The sequence below is a fragment of the Populus alba genome, chromosome 10, assembly GCF_005239225.2.
Source record: "Populus alba chromosome 10, ASM523922v2, whole genome shotgun sequence".
Classification (NCBI taxonomy): Eukaryota; Viridiplantae; Streptophyta; class Magnoliopsida; order Malpighiales; family Salicaceae; genus Populus; species Populus alba.
The window spans coordinates 10,630,123-10,647,272 of record NC_133293.1 but is presented as its reverse complement, the minus strand read 5'-3'; the positions used below and the strand labels follow the sequence as shown (position 1 = coordinate 10,647,272).

Sequence of the window (17,150 nt, the reverse complement as noted above, 5' to 3'; positions counted from 1 at the left end):
AAATGGAAAAAAAGAGGTTGAATTGAAAGTAAAAAAATGCTGTTCATGATGATTGTCGCTTTTTTTTGTATATGGAAGTAATCCTTCACAAAATATTGCCGGCCACTCCAGACTGTTCACACCCGCTGTTGTTTGGCCTTATTGGAGGCATCAATTGTGCACTAGTCGTTATCAATTGTTCCTTATTTTGTTTAACACTAGAAAATGTATTTAAACTCTCAAAATAAAACGTCAGGCTTGAACTCACGGTGAAAAGAGACAACTTTGTAAGAGAGTTATTTATTTAAAAAGGGAGCAAGATAACTGGTTCTTGCGTTTTCTTTTTCTTTTTTTATTCCGGGTTCAAAGCATTCTCAAACGGCAAATCATGTTTTAATGATTGGAAACGTGATTAAAATTATATATATTTTTTTGTTTATATATTATTTTAATTACCGCACTTTCAAGCGCTCCATAATATTGTTGTATGGAGAAATGAACTGGCAAATCTTTTCTTAACTTCAAACTCTAGAGTTGTTTAATAACTTGATAATAATTATTTTTTAAAATATTTTTTTTTCAGAAATACTTAAAATAATTATTATTTTATTTTTTAAAAATATTTTTAATACCAACACAATAAAATAATAAAAAATTATTATTATTTTTTTAATTTAAAATTACTGTGACCAAACAAGCCCTTACCTGTACATTCATGATGTAACGGTGCAGAATTGACAGCAAGTACAATCGTTGTGGTCAAACCTTTCTAAGGCGAAATAACAGTAAAAGATGTTTAGTGAGGAGCACTTTCATTTCACACAGTACACACACGTGTGTGTGTGTGTGTATTAATTTTTATGTTTAGTCGGTGGAAACGGATGAAATGAGCAGGGGGGTAAATCTTCCACCAAAACGAGGGGAAAAGAAAATGCGGGAAGGTGTCTATATAAGAAAAAGAAAAAAAAAAACTAGTTTCTACTAATTTAAACACAGAACAACCTGACTCATAAAAGGGAACAAAAAACCAGGTTCTCTCCACCTAAAATCCACCCAAGATACTGTCGTCTCTTCCACTCCCCACGCGCTTAACCTCGCAATGCCACCACACGTCTCTAATAACTAGATCACCAGCTTGAGTCAACCCACTCTGATCTCGCCACGTCGTAATATACCGGGCCCTATTCTACCTTGCAAAATCATAGTGGTCATGCCTTCGTGAAGAATTGGAGGGAAAACTGGAAAATAATTATACACGCAACAAAGAGAAACGTAGACACAAAAAAGAGAGGAAAAAAAAAAAAAAAACGAAATAACATAATAACAGTGACAGAGAGAAGAAGCTAATGACTTCGTGGCTTTTTTGCTTATATTGTTAAGCAGGCTATTCCTGAAAAAACCAGGTAATGAAGAAAGACAAATTAAAATCTCCCCCTTCTCGCTTTCTTCACCGGAAAGTTACGTCATCATTGCTGATACACCGCCGTTAAATTTTCGTTAATAGAATCCCGCAAGGTACTACTATTCTTTTCCTTGATAATACGTTAGAAAACCTAATTTCTTGGCTTCTTCCTTTAGTTTTTAGCATCAGATCTGGTGGGTTTTGCATTGATTTTGTGATTTGGGAGAGATTAGGGTTTACCATCTGTTTCTATTGAAAATATTTTATATCTCGGGATGATTTTGGAGGGAATTCGGGAAAGTTAGGGTTTTTTCGGTGTTAGTTTTTGTTGTGTTTATGGAAGAGGGAAGGAGATCTGGTGACCCATCTGGATATATAATGAAGAATAAGAGCTCTTCAGGTTGTTTGATTGTGAGAAAGAAAGGTAATGATGGTGTGGGGTCTTCTGGTTCACATAAGGTTTTCGAGTCAAAGAAAGAGAAAAAGAGGCTTAGGGTGGAATATAGTGATTCAGGGTCTAGTGATGAGTTGTTAATGCCACGGCATAGAAGGGTGGGTCCTGAAACATTGAGGGCATGTAATGGTTTGAGTAGTTATGAGGAGAGTGATATTGGTAGGAAGGGAAGCAGGGGGGAGGATATTAGGCGTAATGAGGTTGGTTTGATTGTTAGGAATGGTGAGCATTTGAGTGAAAGGAAGAGGAATAAGTTGGATGTGTTTGAGTTTGATGAGTATGATGGGAATGACGTGGAAATGTTGAGAAGGCAGCGGTATGAGGATGGTGGAATGGAAGGAAGGAGGTATTTTGGGCCGACAATGGCGGGGAGAAGTGGCACTGCAAGGGAATATGATTCAGGGTCCAGGAGGCATGCTGTTGTTGATAGAAGAAAGAGTTCATATTTTGCAAGGTCAGGTGGGTTAAGTCAGGGTGGTGACAGGGGTGGAGCTCGGTCATCTATGTCATTTTTAAGGGGTAATTATGATTCTGATGAACCCATTAGGGTTCAGGGGAAAAATGGTGTTTTAAAGGTGATGGTGAACAAGAAAAAGAAGGTTGGTGGGTCTTTGAATAGTTATGATCGTTTGGAAGCTGAGGAAAACAGAAAGGGTGTGAGAACAGAAGATACTGTCAAGAGGAATGTTCTAATGCATCCTCCAGTCCGCTATGATCCTAAAAGTGCTGACAAAGCTGGTTCAGTTTCTAGGACAGAGAAGAATCCAATGAATACGAAGAAATCAGTGTCAACTAAGAGTGGTAAAGTCACTGATGGGAATTCAGAAGACAGTGAAGCATTGTTAAAGTCGGGGCCTAAGAAAGGGGAAGCTCGTTATCTTATGAAGACACCATTGTCAACAAAGAAAAGCAAAGACCGTGATATGGATTCTGATGACAGTGACACATCTTTAAAGCTGGGACCAAAGAATGCTGGGTCTCGTAAATCTGCAAAGGGGACTGGTAGTGGAGGTGAAAAAACCCCTTGCAGCCAGCTCCCAGAAGCTAAAATCAAAGAAGTGAAAGTTAAGCGAGGTAGTGGCACGGAAAAACAGAAGTTGCGTGAACAGATAAGGGAGATGCTTCTGAATTCAGGCTGGACAATAGACTATAGGCCTAGAAGGAACAGAGACTACCTGGATGCAGTTTATATAAATCCTACTGGGACAGCTTACTGGTCCATCATCAAGGCATATGATGCACTTCAAAAGCAAACGGATGAGGATGAGGCAAGATCCAGGGCTGATGGTTCTCCATTTACACCTTTAGCAGATGAGGTGCTCAGCCAACTAACAAGGAAGACAAAAAAGAAGATTGAGAAAGAAATGAAAAGGAAGAAAAGAGATGTCAGCGACAGTGAGGATGCAAGAGAAACTGCTGCAAGAAAGTCAAGTACCAGGTATGATGAGGAGAGTCTGGACAGTGGTAGCCGTGAAGAGAAACTAAGTTCCTTTCTAAAGCGGGGTGGTAAGTCATTGAAGAGCAGAACAGGTGGCAATGGTTCTGTGAGTATAAACTCAAAAGGTGAAAGTTCCACACATCATTTACATGACAGCATTGAGAAACCACCATCTGGGTCCAATTCTCACCAGGGAAGAAAAAGTAGAAAACTTGGCAGATGTACTTTGTTGGTACGGAATTCTAATGAGGGTACAAACTCAGATAGTGATGGCTTTGTTCCATATTCTGGAAAGAGGACACTCCTTTCCTGGTTGATTGACTGTGGAACTGTGCAGTTGAGTGAAAAGGTGCGCTACATGAACCGTCGACGAACAAAAGTAATGCTGGAAGGGTGGGTTACAAGAGATGGAATTCATTGTGGTTGCTGTAGCAAAATCCTCACTGTGTCAAAGTTCGAGATCCATGCAGGGAGCAAACTGCGCCAGCCATTTCAAAATATATATCTAGAATCTGGTGTATCTCTTTTGGACTGCCAGATTGAAGCATGGAATAGGCAGGAGCCAGTTAAACGCCTTGGTTTTCAAGCTGTGGACGTTGATGGTAATGATCCAAATGATGATACATGTGGCCTCTGTGGAGATGGTGGGGATTTGATATGTTGTGATGGCTGTCCATCAACATTTCATCAGAGCTGCTTAGATATAAAGGTACGTGTACATTATTTTAGCAATGCTGGCTTATTCTTTACATTGACTTTGTGATTATGTTGGTGTTTCTGTTTTCTCCATGATATCCCCTTGTAGCCTCTTATTTCATCCCTTAGTTTTGATTCGCATGGAAAGAGAGGGATGGGGGGAAGGTAAATGGCTAGATTTGGATTACAATTATACTGGCTACAAAAGTTTTTTTGTTTTTGGTTGAGGCTCAATCTTTTCATACTCTTAATTATCCTCAAGTATCCTCAGTGGTTGTGCCCCATAAATGGCTCTCTTGAAATAAGGTGCATGCTCCAAGCTCCTCTACATCCTATGAGTTCTAGTCGGGATGTGCAGAAAGAATAATGATATATGTTTTCTATTAGTAGGAACTTTACAGATGTATTTGTTATTTCATAGATAGAAGATCCACCTATTCTTTATCTCACAGCCCGGTCTCAGATCTTTCACTTGTCTGCGAGCCTCATTGAAGTCGCACCAGCCATTTTGGTGACTCATTTGTGGCAATTCTAGCAATGGTAAACCGTCTTACTAGATGGTTGGGAACTGGAAAAAAAATAGTTGCATAAAATGAATGATACAAACCTGATTTATTATATGCACACCAAGATATTCTGAATGAAGAATTCATACAGCATTTAGCTTTATACTTCTGTGCTGGGTGCAACTTGCACCTTAAAAGTAGGGGAGCGAGTTTAATCCAGCTTGCTAACAACTCAGGAATTTATTGGTGACACTAGCGTTTTTGTTTAATACTGTGCTTAGTAGCTTTGTTTTTCTAATGGTTTTGGTCTTAGCACTCAATGCACTCATACGTGTCTTCTCATTGCAGATGCTTCCCCCAGGTGATTGGCATTGTCCAAACTGTAGTTGCAAATTTTGTGGGGTAGTGAGTGATAAAAATTTCCAGGGAGATGATACAACGGTCTCCAAGCTTCTCACTTGTAGTTTGTGTGTGAAAAAATGTATTCTTCCTTTTCTTCTTTGGATTGACATCCATCTGTTTATATGCTTTTCTTTGTTTTCTTTTTTGTTTTTGTTTTGTTTTTGTTGACATTGACTTTCCACTTCTATGTAGATCACAAATCTTGCATGCAGGAGATCAACACTCTTTCCATTGATACCAATAATTCAGTCGCTAGCTTTTGTGGGAAGAAATGCAGAGAGGTAATGTTTCAGGGGTTTGCTTAGCGTTCATAATCTTTTTCAGCAATTTCCAGGAATTTAAGATTTTAATTTCATGACTTTTTAGAGTTTAATGATTATTAGAACTTTCAGCTTTGCAAATCAATATTAGCTGGTAATTTTATGAGTTTTAAGATTTTTGGCTTCACTATTTCAGCAACTTTATCAAGGCATTGGTCAGTACCAATGGTAAACCAGGAAGCTATAGAGTTTTTATTTTTAAAATCCTGCTCCTTTTTGCTTTGTCTGTTTGAAAGGATAATAACTGATTTTTGAATCATCATGACAGTCTTTTTGGAAACATCATTGTTTTCTGAAAGGCCTTCTGGCGATTTGCATCATGCACCTTATTGATAGATATGCCAGATTTGGTTTTGGTAATTCATTATTCTATAGCATACTGCCTCCCAACTCTAAGCTTGGTCTAGAACATTTCTTGTTTTTGGAAATTAACTTCCAGTGCAAATGAACTTTCAGATTTGAAGTAAAACCTTTTAAAAAAAGTTTTATGGAAACATTACTCTTCTTCGAATCTTTTTGTAGCTTCATAGAATTTGAGACCTTGGAAGATATAAAATCTAGGGAAATCCGATACAGGAACCTTTTTTTAGTTTTTCTTCATAAAACAGATCTGGTTCTGTTAGTTGGCTACAAATTATTTTCTCTTCTTGGTTGTTCCTTGCTACCTTGTTTTCAATGATATTGTTGTATTAATATGCACTATATTGATGAATCCATTTGTTGCTTGTACAGCTCTTTGAACAGTTGCAGAAATATCTTGGGGTCAAACATGAACTAGAAGCAGGGTTTTCTTGGTCTCTAATTCATAGAACCGATGCAGATTCAGACACTTCTCTCCAAGGACTTCCTCAAAGGGTGGAGTGCAATTCAAAGCTGGCTGTTTCTCTGTCTGTCATGGATGAGTGCTTTTTGCCAATTGTTGATAGGAGGAGTGGGATCAATTTAATTCAGAATGCTCTCTACAACTGTGGGTAAGTGTTCTCAATTCTTGAATGACATTGAATGAACATTGTTAGATATCCTACTTTGATGGAATATAGTGGCATTACACTTGCGAGCATGGATGCATGAGGCATTTTTGGGTAAAAGTAGTATAAACTCAGAAAACTTGATTACTGACAATTGGTTTGGTCTTTGAGGTACAGTTTTTGTTGAATGCAGTATTTTGGATTTTGTCACAGTTCTCATCTGATTTAAGATAAAGTTGATTTATGGAGTTAAGTTTGTGTTTTCATGTAACATGCACGTATCTTGGAAATGAATGCTCAGTTCTCATATTGTCTAGCTATCATGTACAATCATTGACAATTTTTTTAAATGAAATTACTATGCTTTTAGATATTATTATATGAAGATTGTAGTGAGTTGCATTGCTAGTTGTTCGGAAGAAGTATGTCGGTCAATGAGACTGAACTTCCTTGCATGTTCAGGCTGTATATTCTTTTTGCATAGAATGGAAAGTCAGATCCACCATTATATGAGGTGGTAATTAGCTACACTTAGACCAGCAATGGCACAGATGCTACAAACTCCTTGCATGTCTGATGTAAAGGATTTTTCATGGAGCTTCTTTGGCTTGATTGTTTGGTGTTTTTGGCTGCCCAAGCTCACCCAATCCAACCTGGAGCAAAGCACTTCTAAATGAACTTGCAAGGAATTGAATGCGTATTGTCTTATCAGTAGCATCAGGCTGAGATTTGCTAGGGCAGATGCATGCATACGCACTCGTGGTATTGGAATCAGTCCTAGTCTTAACTTCTGCAGAAAAAATAATTCAAGCCTTTGAAACTGATCTCAGTAGCTGGTGGCATTTATATCAATCTTTTTCTTTCATTGCACTCTATTTTGAACATGTTTATAAATCAGAATTCTCTTATGTCTTCAAACCAAGCCACTGTCAACCTACCCCTTGACTCTTTTTGTCTCTTGAACTTCAATGTCTGCTTGCCGGGGCATCTAAATCTCTGCTACACATGGTTCGTAATTCTTTATAACCCAAGTCAACAAGATGGAGTTATGATCTGGCAAGACATTACTTCATATTCTGAATCATGTTAAAAAACTTCTGCAAGAGTTCTTAGTCTAAGAATAGATCATTTAAAAGGGGAGCAGAGACTTCCTAGGCATCTGTGATATCTTGTGAGGGTAACAAGGGGGTGGAAATTGAAAGAAACCTACAGCTGCTAATGAGCAAAAAAGGAGGGGCGGGAGCATGGGAATTTGAAATCTTTCTTAGCAGCTTAAATTTCCTTTGCATTGCTGGATTAATGCTGGTGCAGTGCGTCCACTCATTCACATGCCCGAGTGGTATCTTCATGTGACGCTACTAGAGGTGGAAATGCTTCTACAACTTAAGTGGAACAGTCCAGGGATCGCAGTGCTAGACTAGAGTTATCTGGTAGTGTCTTGGGGTATGCGATACCCTTCCTTAATTAGCTGAAGAGACTGGAGAATCGCCAAAGAAATGGATAAGCTTCCTTTTCTTTCCCTCTCTCTCACTATGCAGCTCTCATAGAAGAGAGAATTGAGAGGAAGGCTCCTTGCGTGAATCATCTACACATGTTATAAACCAATTTAGAAACCACAGCTTATCTCAATCATTGCTCATGGTCTAGCCATCTTAAAACCATTCTCTCAAATTGGGTGCCAACTTGTATGTGGTCATGTTTAGTTTAATGGAAACGCATTGATTTGTGACCCATTAGCTCTATTTAGATTGTTTTTCTTTCTTTTCTTTTTTTCTTTTTCCTTGGGAGGTTGTTAAGCTTGGCTGATTGTTCAAGCTCTCTTTTCTGTTAGTCCATCAGGATCATGACAACGTAACTCCATGAATATAATGAATATATGCCTTTGATTGCATGAATCATTGAGCATCCTAGGAACATATTTAGTTAACCTGGAAGCTTTTTTTTTTTTTCTTTTTAATTCAGGTGCCCGGATACTTTGTTTGCATAAACATGCTGCATGTCTTTTTGTAAGCTGTTTTCTTAATTTTTCTGTCATTCATTAATTGTCATTATTTTTTTCAGATCAAACTTTAACCGGCTGAATTTTGGTGGCTTTTATGCTCTTATTCTGGAGAGGGGCGATGAAATAATATCTGCTGCATCCATCAGGTATGGAATTTTTGGTCATTTGTTTGCTCTTCCTAGTGCAATTTCTAACTTATGGATGAGTTTTGTAAATTCTGTTAAAAAGTGAGTTCAATTTCTGGAATCAGATTTTCTTGTTTGGAAAATGATAACCACGTGTTATGCAGGGAGCATTCTCTTCTTGAAACTACCATTTCTTTCATTGATTTCCTTGTTATGGATGACTTTGAGTTTATTAGTTCATACATTTTTGATTTCTGCTGTCTATAGCAAATACTTACATGGGCACCTAAGTTAGGTTTTGGTATGGAGGACTTCCTGTTCGGTCCGAATACAACTTGGGTATTTATGTGTACTTGTGTGTTTTGAGTGTAGATTGCATGCAGTTGAATTCTGATAATAACACTGCCCGTGCTTGGTTAGGTTCCATGGAACTCGGTTGGCAGAAATGCCATTCATCGGAACTCGCCATATGTACAGGCGTCAAGGGATGTGCCGTCGGCTTTTTTATGCTATTGAATCGGTAAGGAATATGAATCATTTTGCTAGTTTTTGCATGTATAAACTACTGAAACTACAGTTTTTATTTATATTGCCTTCAGTTTGGTTTCCCCTGCTGTATGTCCATAGATAGCTATTAACCTTTTCTTTTCCTCTCAGACACTCTGTTCTCTGAAGGTTGAGAAACTGATTATCCCAGCAATCTCTGAGCTTATGCATACATGGACAGAGGTTTTTGGTTTCACAACTCTTGATGAATCACTCAAGCAAGAATTGAAGTCTATGAATATGTTGGTGTTCCCTGGTATAGATATGTTACAGAAGCAGCTAGGGCATGAAAATACCGATGGAAAGAGGATTACCAGCATAGGTTTTGGTCAAATGTTTTGTTGAATTTTCCCTCTTTAACTTTATGTTCATGACTTGTTTTTATAAATCTAAATTTCTTTCAACAGTTGCAAATCGGATGGAGTTTGAAGACAGTGAATGTATTAAAACTGCAGCAGCAAATAAATCTGATGCAGATTCTCCAGCTGGGTATGATCCTCACGATTGCGATAATGGTGGTTTGGAATCTTCCATTGGGAAAAATGAAGTGGCTAGTCCAAGTTCTGATTCCCAATGCCCTGATGTTTCCTTGAACAATGTCTCTACAATGAATAGTTCTTTAGATGCATCTCATGGACTGAAAAGTGCTGCATCACCTATGGAGACTGTACAGACAGATTCAGAATCAGATGACAAGTTGGCTGAATCTCCTGTGGATAAGAAAAGTGAATGCATCTCCAATACAACTCATGATGTTCACGAGATGGTTAAATCCAAATCAGATTCTCCTGTTGAAGATACCTCACTTACTTGTATCAAGGGAGAAACGGCAGCTATGAATTCCGATTCCCAAGTTCCAGGTGCTTCCTTAGGTGATGCCTCTGTGATGGGTGGTTCATTCAATGCCTCTTGTGAACTTATAAATGCAGTTCCTTTTGATGGGGCTTCATGTACTGATTCTGAATCAGGGGGCAAGATACCCGAGTCTGCTTCTATAATGATCTTGGATGTGTCTGGTGAGCGGCAAGAGGAGAACATGTCAGAAATGGATTCCCTTGCTAAAGGCAAAGATCATTCTTGTAAAGAGGTTGAAGTCAATCACGTCCATGCGGTAATGGAAACTAAGCTGGTATCAGATTCCTCTGTTGAAAACAATAATGTGTCATGTAATGATGGTGATTTGGATGATGATCCTACAGCTAGTGTTGATATGGTATCTCTTGAAGCTGACCCTTCTGCAGAGAAGACAACTGCAGAAAATTTTGCCGAGAAGGTTGATGAGATCCCAGGTATATCTGTTTCTAGATTCAGTGGTGGTGAGGAGAATAATGTCCAAATTGATTCCGATTCAAAAAGTGAAACCATCCATGAGAGGGGAACCAAATTAGATGTGGTTTTAGAGGCTGTTTCTGATGCAGCACGTTGCAGAGGAGTTGCTTCACATGTGCCTGAGGAGAGTTCTCTGATTGACTCGAGTGAAGGGAAAACTGAATCTGGCTCGATCTGATGGTGTCACTTCCTCAGCATTCCTGCTTGGTGTTTCCGTGCTCAACTTGCATGCATACTTAACCTGGAATGCTCCAACTAGTTCATGATTGTTAGGGCAGTGTTGTGGTGGCACAAAGAAGCTATAATTCATCTGAGAAGTACTTGGTGCTGAAGCCCCTTCTTAGTATGATTTTCAAGGTTCTGTTTTTACTTTGGAAAAGCATCAAGATAAGTTTTGATACAAGAGTTTCAACTTGATCTCTTGCCGGAATTATCTGGTGCCACACCTGCTTGACGCAAGAGGAGAATCTACTATTGTAAAAAGTAGGCAATGGAGAATAGACGGCAGGTTTTTGGAGATCTGTCGAGTGTTCGGACTCTCTTTACAAGTCCTGTATCATTTCATTTTTACGTGGCAACATCTTCATGTATGTTAACCTTGTCACATGACGTAGGCTGTTGAAAAAAAGGATTTTGAATTCTATTTTTCATGTAATTATAACTTACTTTTCTTCTTCTTCTTCCCATAATGCCTGCACTTCATTCATAAACTTTATATCTGTTGTAAGTGGCCCCTCTATATTGAGTGTGGTAAAAATAGCATATTATTCATTAGACGGTCTTGACAGAAACCAGAGTTTTAGAGGCTTCGTTTCAGCCTTACGATGGGGTGCTGCTCTGTGTGGGAGCAGGTCAGGTTATATTTGCTTGGAAAAATGGCCATTGTGAAGCTGGCAGGGAATTTTCTACTTCCCCTGCACGAGTGGGTCATACTTAATAAAACATTCAAGATGTTATTTCACTGGGATGGTACCTTTTTTTTTTTTGTTTAAAAATAAGCATGCCCTCTAATATTTAAAAAAGACTTGGAAACTGTATAAACTAATGGAGTACTTTCATTAAAAAAATGAACATTCATTGTTTGTGAGCGTGTTTAAATGATGTTTTTTAAAATATAATAAAATAATATTTTTTGTTTATTTTTAAAATTTATTTGTAACATAATAATTAAAAAGTATTTAAAAAATTAATTTGAAATATTTCTTTTTAATTTTAATAAAAAAAACAGGTCTTACTTAATTTCAAAAGGATCTTCATTTCTCCATGGGTTATAGTAATATAAGTACCACAAACATAAATTCATGAAGTAAATCTATATTTTAAAATACAGCAGTAATATACGGTAATTGTTTTTTAAAATAAATTTTATTTAGAAATATATTAAAATAATTTTTTTATTTTTTAAAAATTATTTTTACATTTGAAAATACAAAAAAATAATTTAAAATAAAAAAAATAATAAATAAAATTTTTAAAAAATATTTTTAAAACACAAAAATAAATGATTGATCCACTTTTATTTTATTAAGATTTGTTTTTAATCTAAGTTCAAAAAAAATAGAGAAGAAGAATAAGACGATGGTTATAAAACGACGCCGTTACGGTATTGGACTCTGATCGCAGCTGGCGCGTTGGGTGTGTGTGATTGAAGTTAGGAAAAGCGCAGCGCTTAACCTTGCAAGTAAATCCCAGTAGAAGAAACAAACAAACGAACAAATGGAGGTCTCAGGATTCCTAAGCCGCACCTCTACTTTTTCTTCACCAACAAAACCAAGAAGGCTACCCACAACCACCATCTCTCACACAAATCTGGTGCCCACGCGCATTCACTACCCTAACCCCATCTTCTCTTCAACTCCTTTACTAATGGATTTCCATACCACTACCCCCACAAAACTACTTGCCACTCCACTTCAGGCCAACGGTTCCTCTCTAACCACCTCTTCTCCCATCGAATCCCGTACAAATCTCTCCCTTCTTCATTTACTCTCTGATTTCAGTCAGTCTCTTTCCGGTGCCAATTTTGATTGCCTTTTTTCAGGAAGCGCTCGGATTGGGGAAGTGAAGAGAGTTACTAAAGAGACAAATGTGTTTGTCAAGATTAACTTGGATGGAACTGGAATTGCTGATTCTTCTACTGGCATCCCCTTCCTCGATCACATGTTAGATGTTAGTAATCTTTTCTTTTTAATTGGATTTTATTAGCTCTAGTTTTTGGTTACTGTGAGATGTTATGCTCTCTCTAATTGTTTGGTTGGTTGGTGTTTTTAGCAACTTTCTTCGCATGGGCTTTTTGATTTGCATGTGAGGGCAACCGGCGATATTCACATTGACGATCATCACACTAACGAAGATGTTGCCCTTGCTGTTGGAACTGTATGTGACTATTATTATATTTTCTCTCTCTCAGTTTCCTTTTAATTTACATCTTGATTATTATTATTGTTATTGCTACTTAATTTCTTTATTTTGTATCTTGTAACTGTAGAATTAAGCATTAATCATCTGTTTTTTCTTTTTTAATTATGCTCTTGTTTGTGTAAAACACTCTCTCCCTTTGGTATCTACGAGTTTATGTCTCTGGAAATGAGGGGTAATATGTGAGAATTTGCCTCTGCAGGCTTTGCTGCAGGCGCTTGGGGATAGGAAAGGGATTAATAGGTTTGGTGACTTCTCAGCTCCTCTCGATGAGGCATTAATACATGTTTCCTTGGTAAGTCATGCACGGTAATTGTCATTATGAGTATCACCCCCCCCCCCCCCACTTTCAAAGTTTCACCACTCTGAAAGCTTACACTGCCATGGAAAATGGAGAAGAATGGCACTACATGAGTTCACTAGGGTAGGATTGGGTGGAAGTTTGGAAGAGAGATACTAAGCATAGTTGTGGCATGACTGCAATGTCAACATGCTTGTTGAGTGCCTTGGAGCATGGTTATGTGGACTCATACACCTGCGTGTAAAATGCATGGTGGGTATTTACAAAGATGTCTCCATTAACTCATCTTAGCATTGCTCATTTTGGTAGTGGAGATTGATCCACAAAATTTAGTTTTATGATTATTTTTTTCTATGTATACGACATGAGGTTTCTCGGTTGGGGGTAGAATTTCGGAGAGAAATAGTCATCAGTCATCACAGTTGTGGGTGATGCAACTTTGTGATTTTCATCCTGCACATTGAACATTCAAGCTCTTGGTTATGCAGTTGTCATTTGTGCGCGTGCAACATGCACAATAAGAATTGCACAGTTGCATAATCTGTCACTTTGCTTGGCATTGCTCATTTGAAGGTGGAGAATAGCTATATCAAAGATTCAGTTCTATGATCATAATGCATTTTAATTATGAAATGGACTCAGACAGCTTGAGTTTGCAGAGGCTTCATGGAAGTCAAGACTTAAATCATTGTGCATGTGCATCATATGGGCTGTATTTACTCAAGAAGGATTAGCCTCCCATCATATCATTTTTTATTTTTTATTATTTTAATTTTCTGATGCATATTTGTATTGAATTGAGTTTTATTTTCTTTCAGGATTTATCTGGCCGTCCATATTTAGGTTATGATTTGCAAATTCCTACTCAGAGAGTCGGAACATATGACACTCAGGTGCTCCACTTTACTTTCTTCCCTTTTGCAACAACGATTTCATTTTCTTTTGCCTGCTGTCAACTCTTGGATATTGCTCAAAGTCTCAAGATGACAACTTGATGTGGATATAGTTCACACCTTGGAATTTCTAACTTGGTTTATTTTGTTCAACATGGAACATTGTTCTCCCTCTTTTTTCTTTTTTGAAAATCTTCCATTTTCTAAGATTGACTGTTAAGGATATTCATGATTAATATAAATTTCTGTTTTTAGTTGGTGGAACACTTTTTCCAGTCATTGGTGAATACTTCTGGGATGACGCTGCACATTCGGCAGGTAACAATATAATTTATGCTTAAAATTTTCAATTTAACCTGAAGCATTCCAGTGCTATTGGCTGTAATGCACAAACAGTCTTCACTATCTTTGTGCTTGGATTATCTATAATCTCTCACTATAGTCTCTGGAAAAAAAAGAGAAGATGAAAACTCTAGTACTCCCTTGGTCCGTTAACTTGGTACACATCCATGCTAACCCTGTCACTTATCTATTTTTTCCAACTCAGTTTATGTAAGTTTAACATTTGCATAATAACATCATTTGATCTCTCTCTCTCTCTCTAATATATTTTGTATCTTTATTTTGTAAAGATAAAATAGATTTTTTCACTCCTCTCTTCAAACACCTCTGTTTATCAAAAGGATATCAATTGCCGGAGTCAACAGACAAACTCGGAAGTGGTTCAAAGTGGAATCCATGGACAAGAATGGTTTATTTTCTTTGTAGAGAACCCAAGATATATAACAAAGCTCACGATTGGTATCCTATAAAGAATTAACAAGGGATAAGGACATGAAAACAATAAAAAAGCATCTAGGAGTGAATCTCGTTTTGGTGTTGTGATCTGGATTAAAATTAGATCAAGGTTTTACAACATAGAATGTAGAATGGGTGGCAGATTTTGGGCTGAAGGTTAACTCTCATAATTGAAAATGTGTTGATTTTATGGTTTACGTTAGGATATGACATGGCTAATTGAACACACTTCACAATTTGGTTCAGAGATGTACTAAGTTGACAGTACAATGGGAGTACTGGAGGTTTTCCATGATCTTTGTTGCAATCCTAAATCTTTCAGAAGTAGGCTTGCATGTTATTTTTTTGTTACAAATTTTCCCTTTTAATCTTATAATTTACATTTCCTTGTAATGATTAGCTAGGAAACTTTTCTAATCCTGTTTGCTGTCACTTTTATATTTATAAAAGAATGTTCCAATGTTGAGCACAGCTTGCTGGAAGAAATTCTCATCATATTATTGAGGCAACCTTCAAAGCTTTTGCCAGGGCGCTTCGACAAGCTACAGAATATGACCCACGTCGCCTTGGGACCGTGCCAAGGTTTGATTTCTTTTTTTCATCTGTGACTTCTCTGGCATCGAAAGCATCACCCCTTGTAAACATTATCTAAATTTTGAAGTTGATTTAAAGATGAGAAACAGTCTTATAAGTGCAATAACACTGCTTAGTCTCTTTTCCTTTTTCTTTTCCCATTGATTTTGTGGTCACCTTAACAAAAAGGTATGGTAAGTGTGTAGTTTGTAGATCTCAAAAAGTTCCTCCTTTAATATCATTTCTCCTTTTTCATCTTGATATGTGACAGTGATTTATCTCCTTAGTATTAGATTCTGCTTTGGTTATTCTTGAGCAAATCATTGCATCAAAGTTTTGTAGTTAAGAAGCCACAATCTTTTTTAAATTACCCCAGGAAGTTTTCTTAAATTTGCTGGTAGAGCCTTACAAGTCATTTCTCATCATCTGTTTGCAGTTCACTATCCATTAGGCAGCCTATTTCACGGCACATTGTAAAGTTATGTAGCATTAGAAGGATTTCTTACACATACCGCATAATATTTCTTATAATGAAAACTCTAAAGCGTGTCTGATTTGTTATGTGCAGCTCAAAAGGGGTCCTGTCACGATCATAATGCTTCACTATTACTTCAAGGGTGGTTGAAATTTGCGTAAAGGTGCTGTGACAGTGGATGTATTGTCTTCAAGCGTCCTCCATGGGATCTATTTTGATGATCTCTACTAGTTTGTGGTTTTGATAAATCAGCTGAGCACCATATATATAAGATAAAGCAAAAGTGGTGTTGGTAGGCAGACTACTGTTCTGCTGATGCAGTCCAATATGGGGACAGAAAATGTGAATGATAGACTACTGCCCATATGGTTAGCTGTATTATGAACTTGTAATGAATTGATGTCGTGGTATTTCAAACGTTGTTTTCCTCCTGTGGCATAGGGAAAAGGAGGGAGCAGCGGGGAGGAGGTGTATTTGTCAAGAATAAATGGAGCTCATAGTTGTTCTTTGTTTTTAGCACCTGTCAATTTACTGAAGCTTCGTGGTTGTGGCCACTGGCGAATGTACACTGAGAACTCTGAACTGTGGCCAGTGGGGACTTGATTTCTAGCGATTGCCACATTATGACTCTGCGCTTTATTCCATGGCACATGACAGATTATCTGTCTTGAATAGGATCCAGTACCTTTGCTCTAGTCATATGAAGTGCCTAAGTTATTTAAACATGGGACTATAATCTTTTCAAGCATTATGAGGTGTTGCTTTCCAAGTGCAGATGCTGATGGCTTTGGGATTCATGTGAGAATGAATTTGCAATTGCTAACTTTTTATTTTTTTATGACTTCTCATATTTATAATCTTTTATTTTGTTTTGAGATTCCTATACCTAAATCATGTCAATGTCAACCAATTTGGAAAGAAAATCCATATGCATTTGTGCATAGTATGAGATTTTGGTTGCCCTGAATTTGCTCAATGCATATGCGTTGCCGTTGAATGCTACAAGCCTTGCTAAAAGGCTCGCGGCAATGATTCCTGCAAGTGAACCCCAAGAAAGTAAATAGTGGCAGAATGCCACCACTCTCCAAACGGTAACACGTTGAAGATGCATATCTCACGAACTACCGTTTCCCGTCCCCTCCAACTGCCCAAGTATTCTCGGATGGACTCCTTTGCTGCATCTGCAGTCCGTCTAAACTCGGCAATATCCTTGGGATCTTCCTCGAGTGACTCGCGGAGGTTCTTCACAACGTCTCTAGCTGACTTTTAAGTATGCCTTAGGCAAAAATCTCCCGGATTTTGTTTTCTCGTTGGGATCAAACGATGAATTGATGGGCCCAACAACTACGTCATCCTTTTCTTCCTGTTGGTTTATCTTCAGCCGGTACTTGTAATGGTGCGAGAAAGCAATTTAAGGTCAGAACTGTAACAAATGAAGCACTACATACCAAGACATGTCGACGACTTGGCTAAGCAACTTGAGATTTAGAACAGCATCACACCTGGATTTCTGTTTATCTGTTAG

The 17,150-nt window shown here is 37.7% G+C and overlaps 2 protein-coding genes across 2 annotated transcripts; both read left to right on the top strand.

Annotated features, from left to right (window-relative positions):
* The first annotated feature begins 1,233 nt into the window (after positions 1-1,233).
* On the top strand, positions 1,234-10,847 carry LOC118046591 (uncharacterized). Its single transcript, XM_035055568.2, has 8 exons — positions 1,234-3,982; positions 4,824-4,956; positions 5,070-5,158; positions 5,930-6,168; positions 8,227-8,313; positions 8,713-8,812; positions 8,950-9,160; positions 9,246-10,847. Exons 1-8 carry the CDS (start codon positions 1,718-1,720, stop codon positions 10,343-10,345), a joined length of 4,224 nt encoding a protein of 1,407 aa, XP_034911459.1. The 5' UTR covers positions 1,234-1,717; the 3' UTR covers positions 10,346-10,847.
* Positions 10,848-11,796: 949 nt separating this feature from the next.
* On the top strand, positions 11,797-16,141 carry LOC118046593 (imidazoleglycerol-phosphate dehydratase 1, chloroplastic). The gene is made up of 8 exons (XM_035055572.2): positions 11,797-12,127; positions 12,209-12,336; positions 12,439-12,543; positions 12,788-12,880; positions 13,705-13,779; positions 14,035-14,097; positions 15,050-15,159; positions 15,719-16,141. Exons 1-8 carry the CDS (start codon positions 11,884-11,886, stop codon positions 15,744-15,746), a joined length of 846 nt encoding a protein of 281 aa, XP_034911463.1. The 5' UTR covers positions 11,797-11,883; the 3' UTR covers positions 15,747-16,141.
* Positions 16,142-17,150: the final 1,009 nt, after the last annotated feature.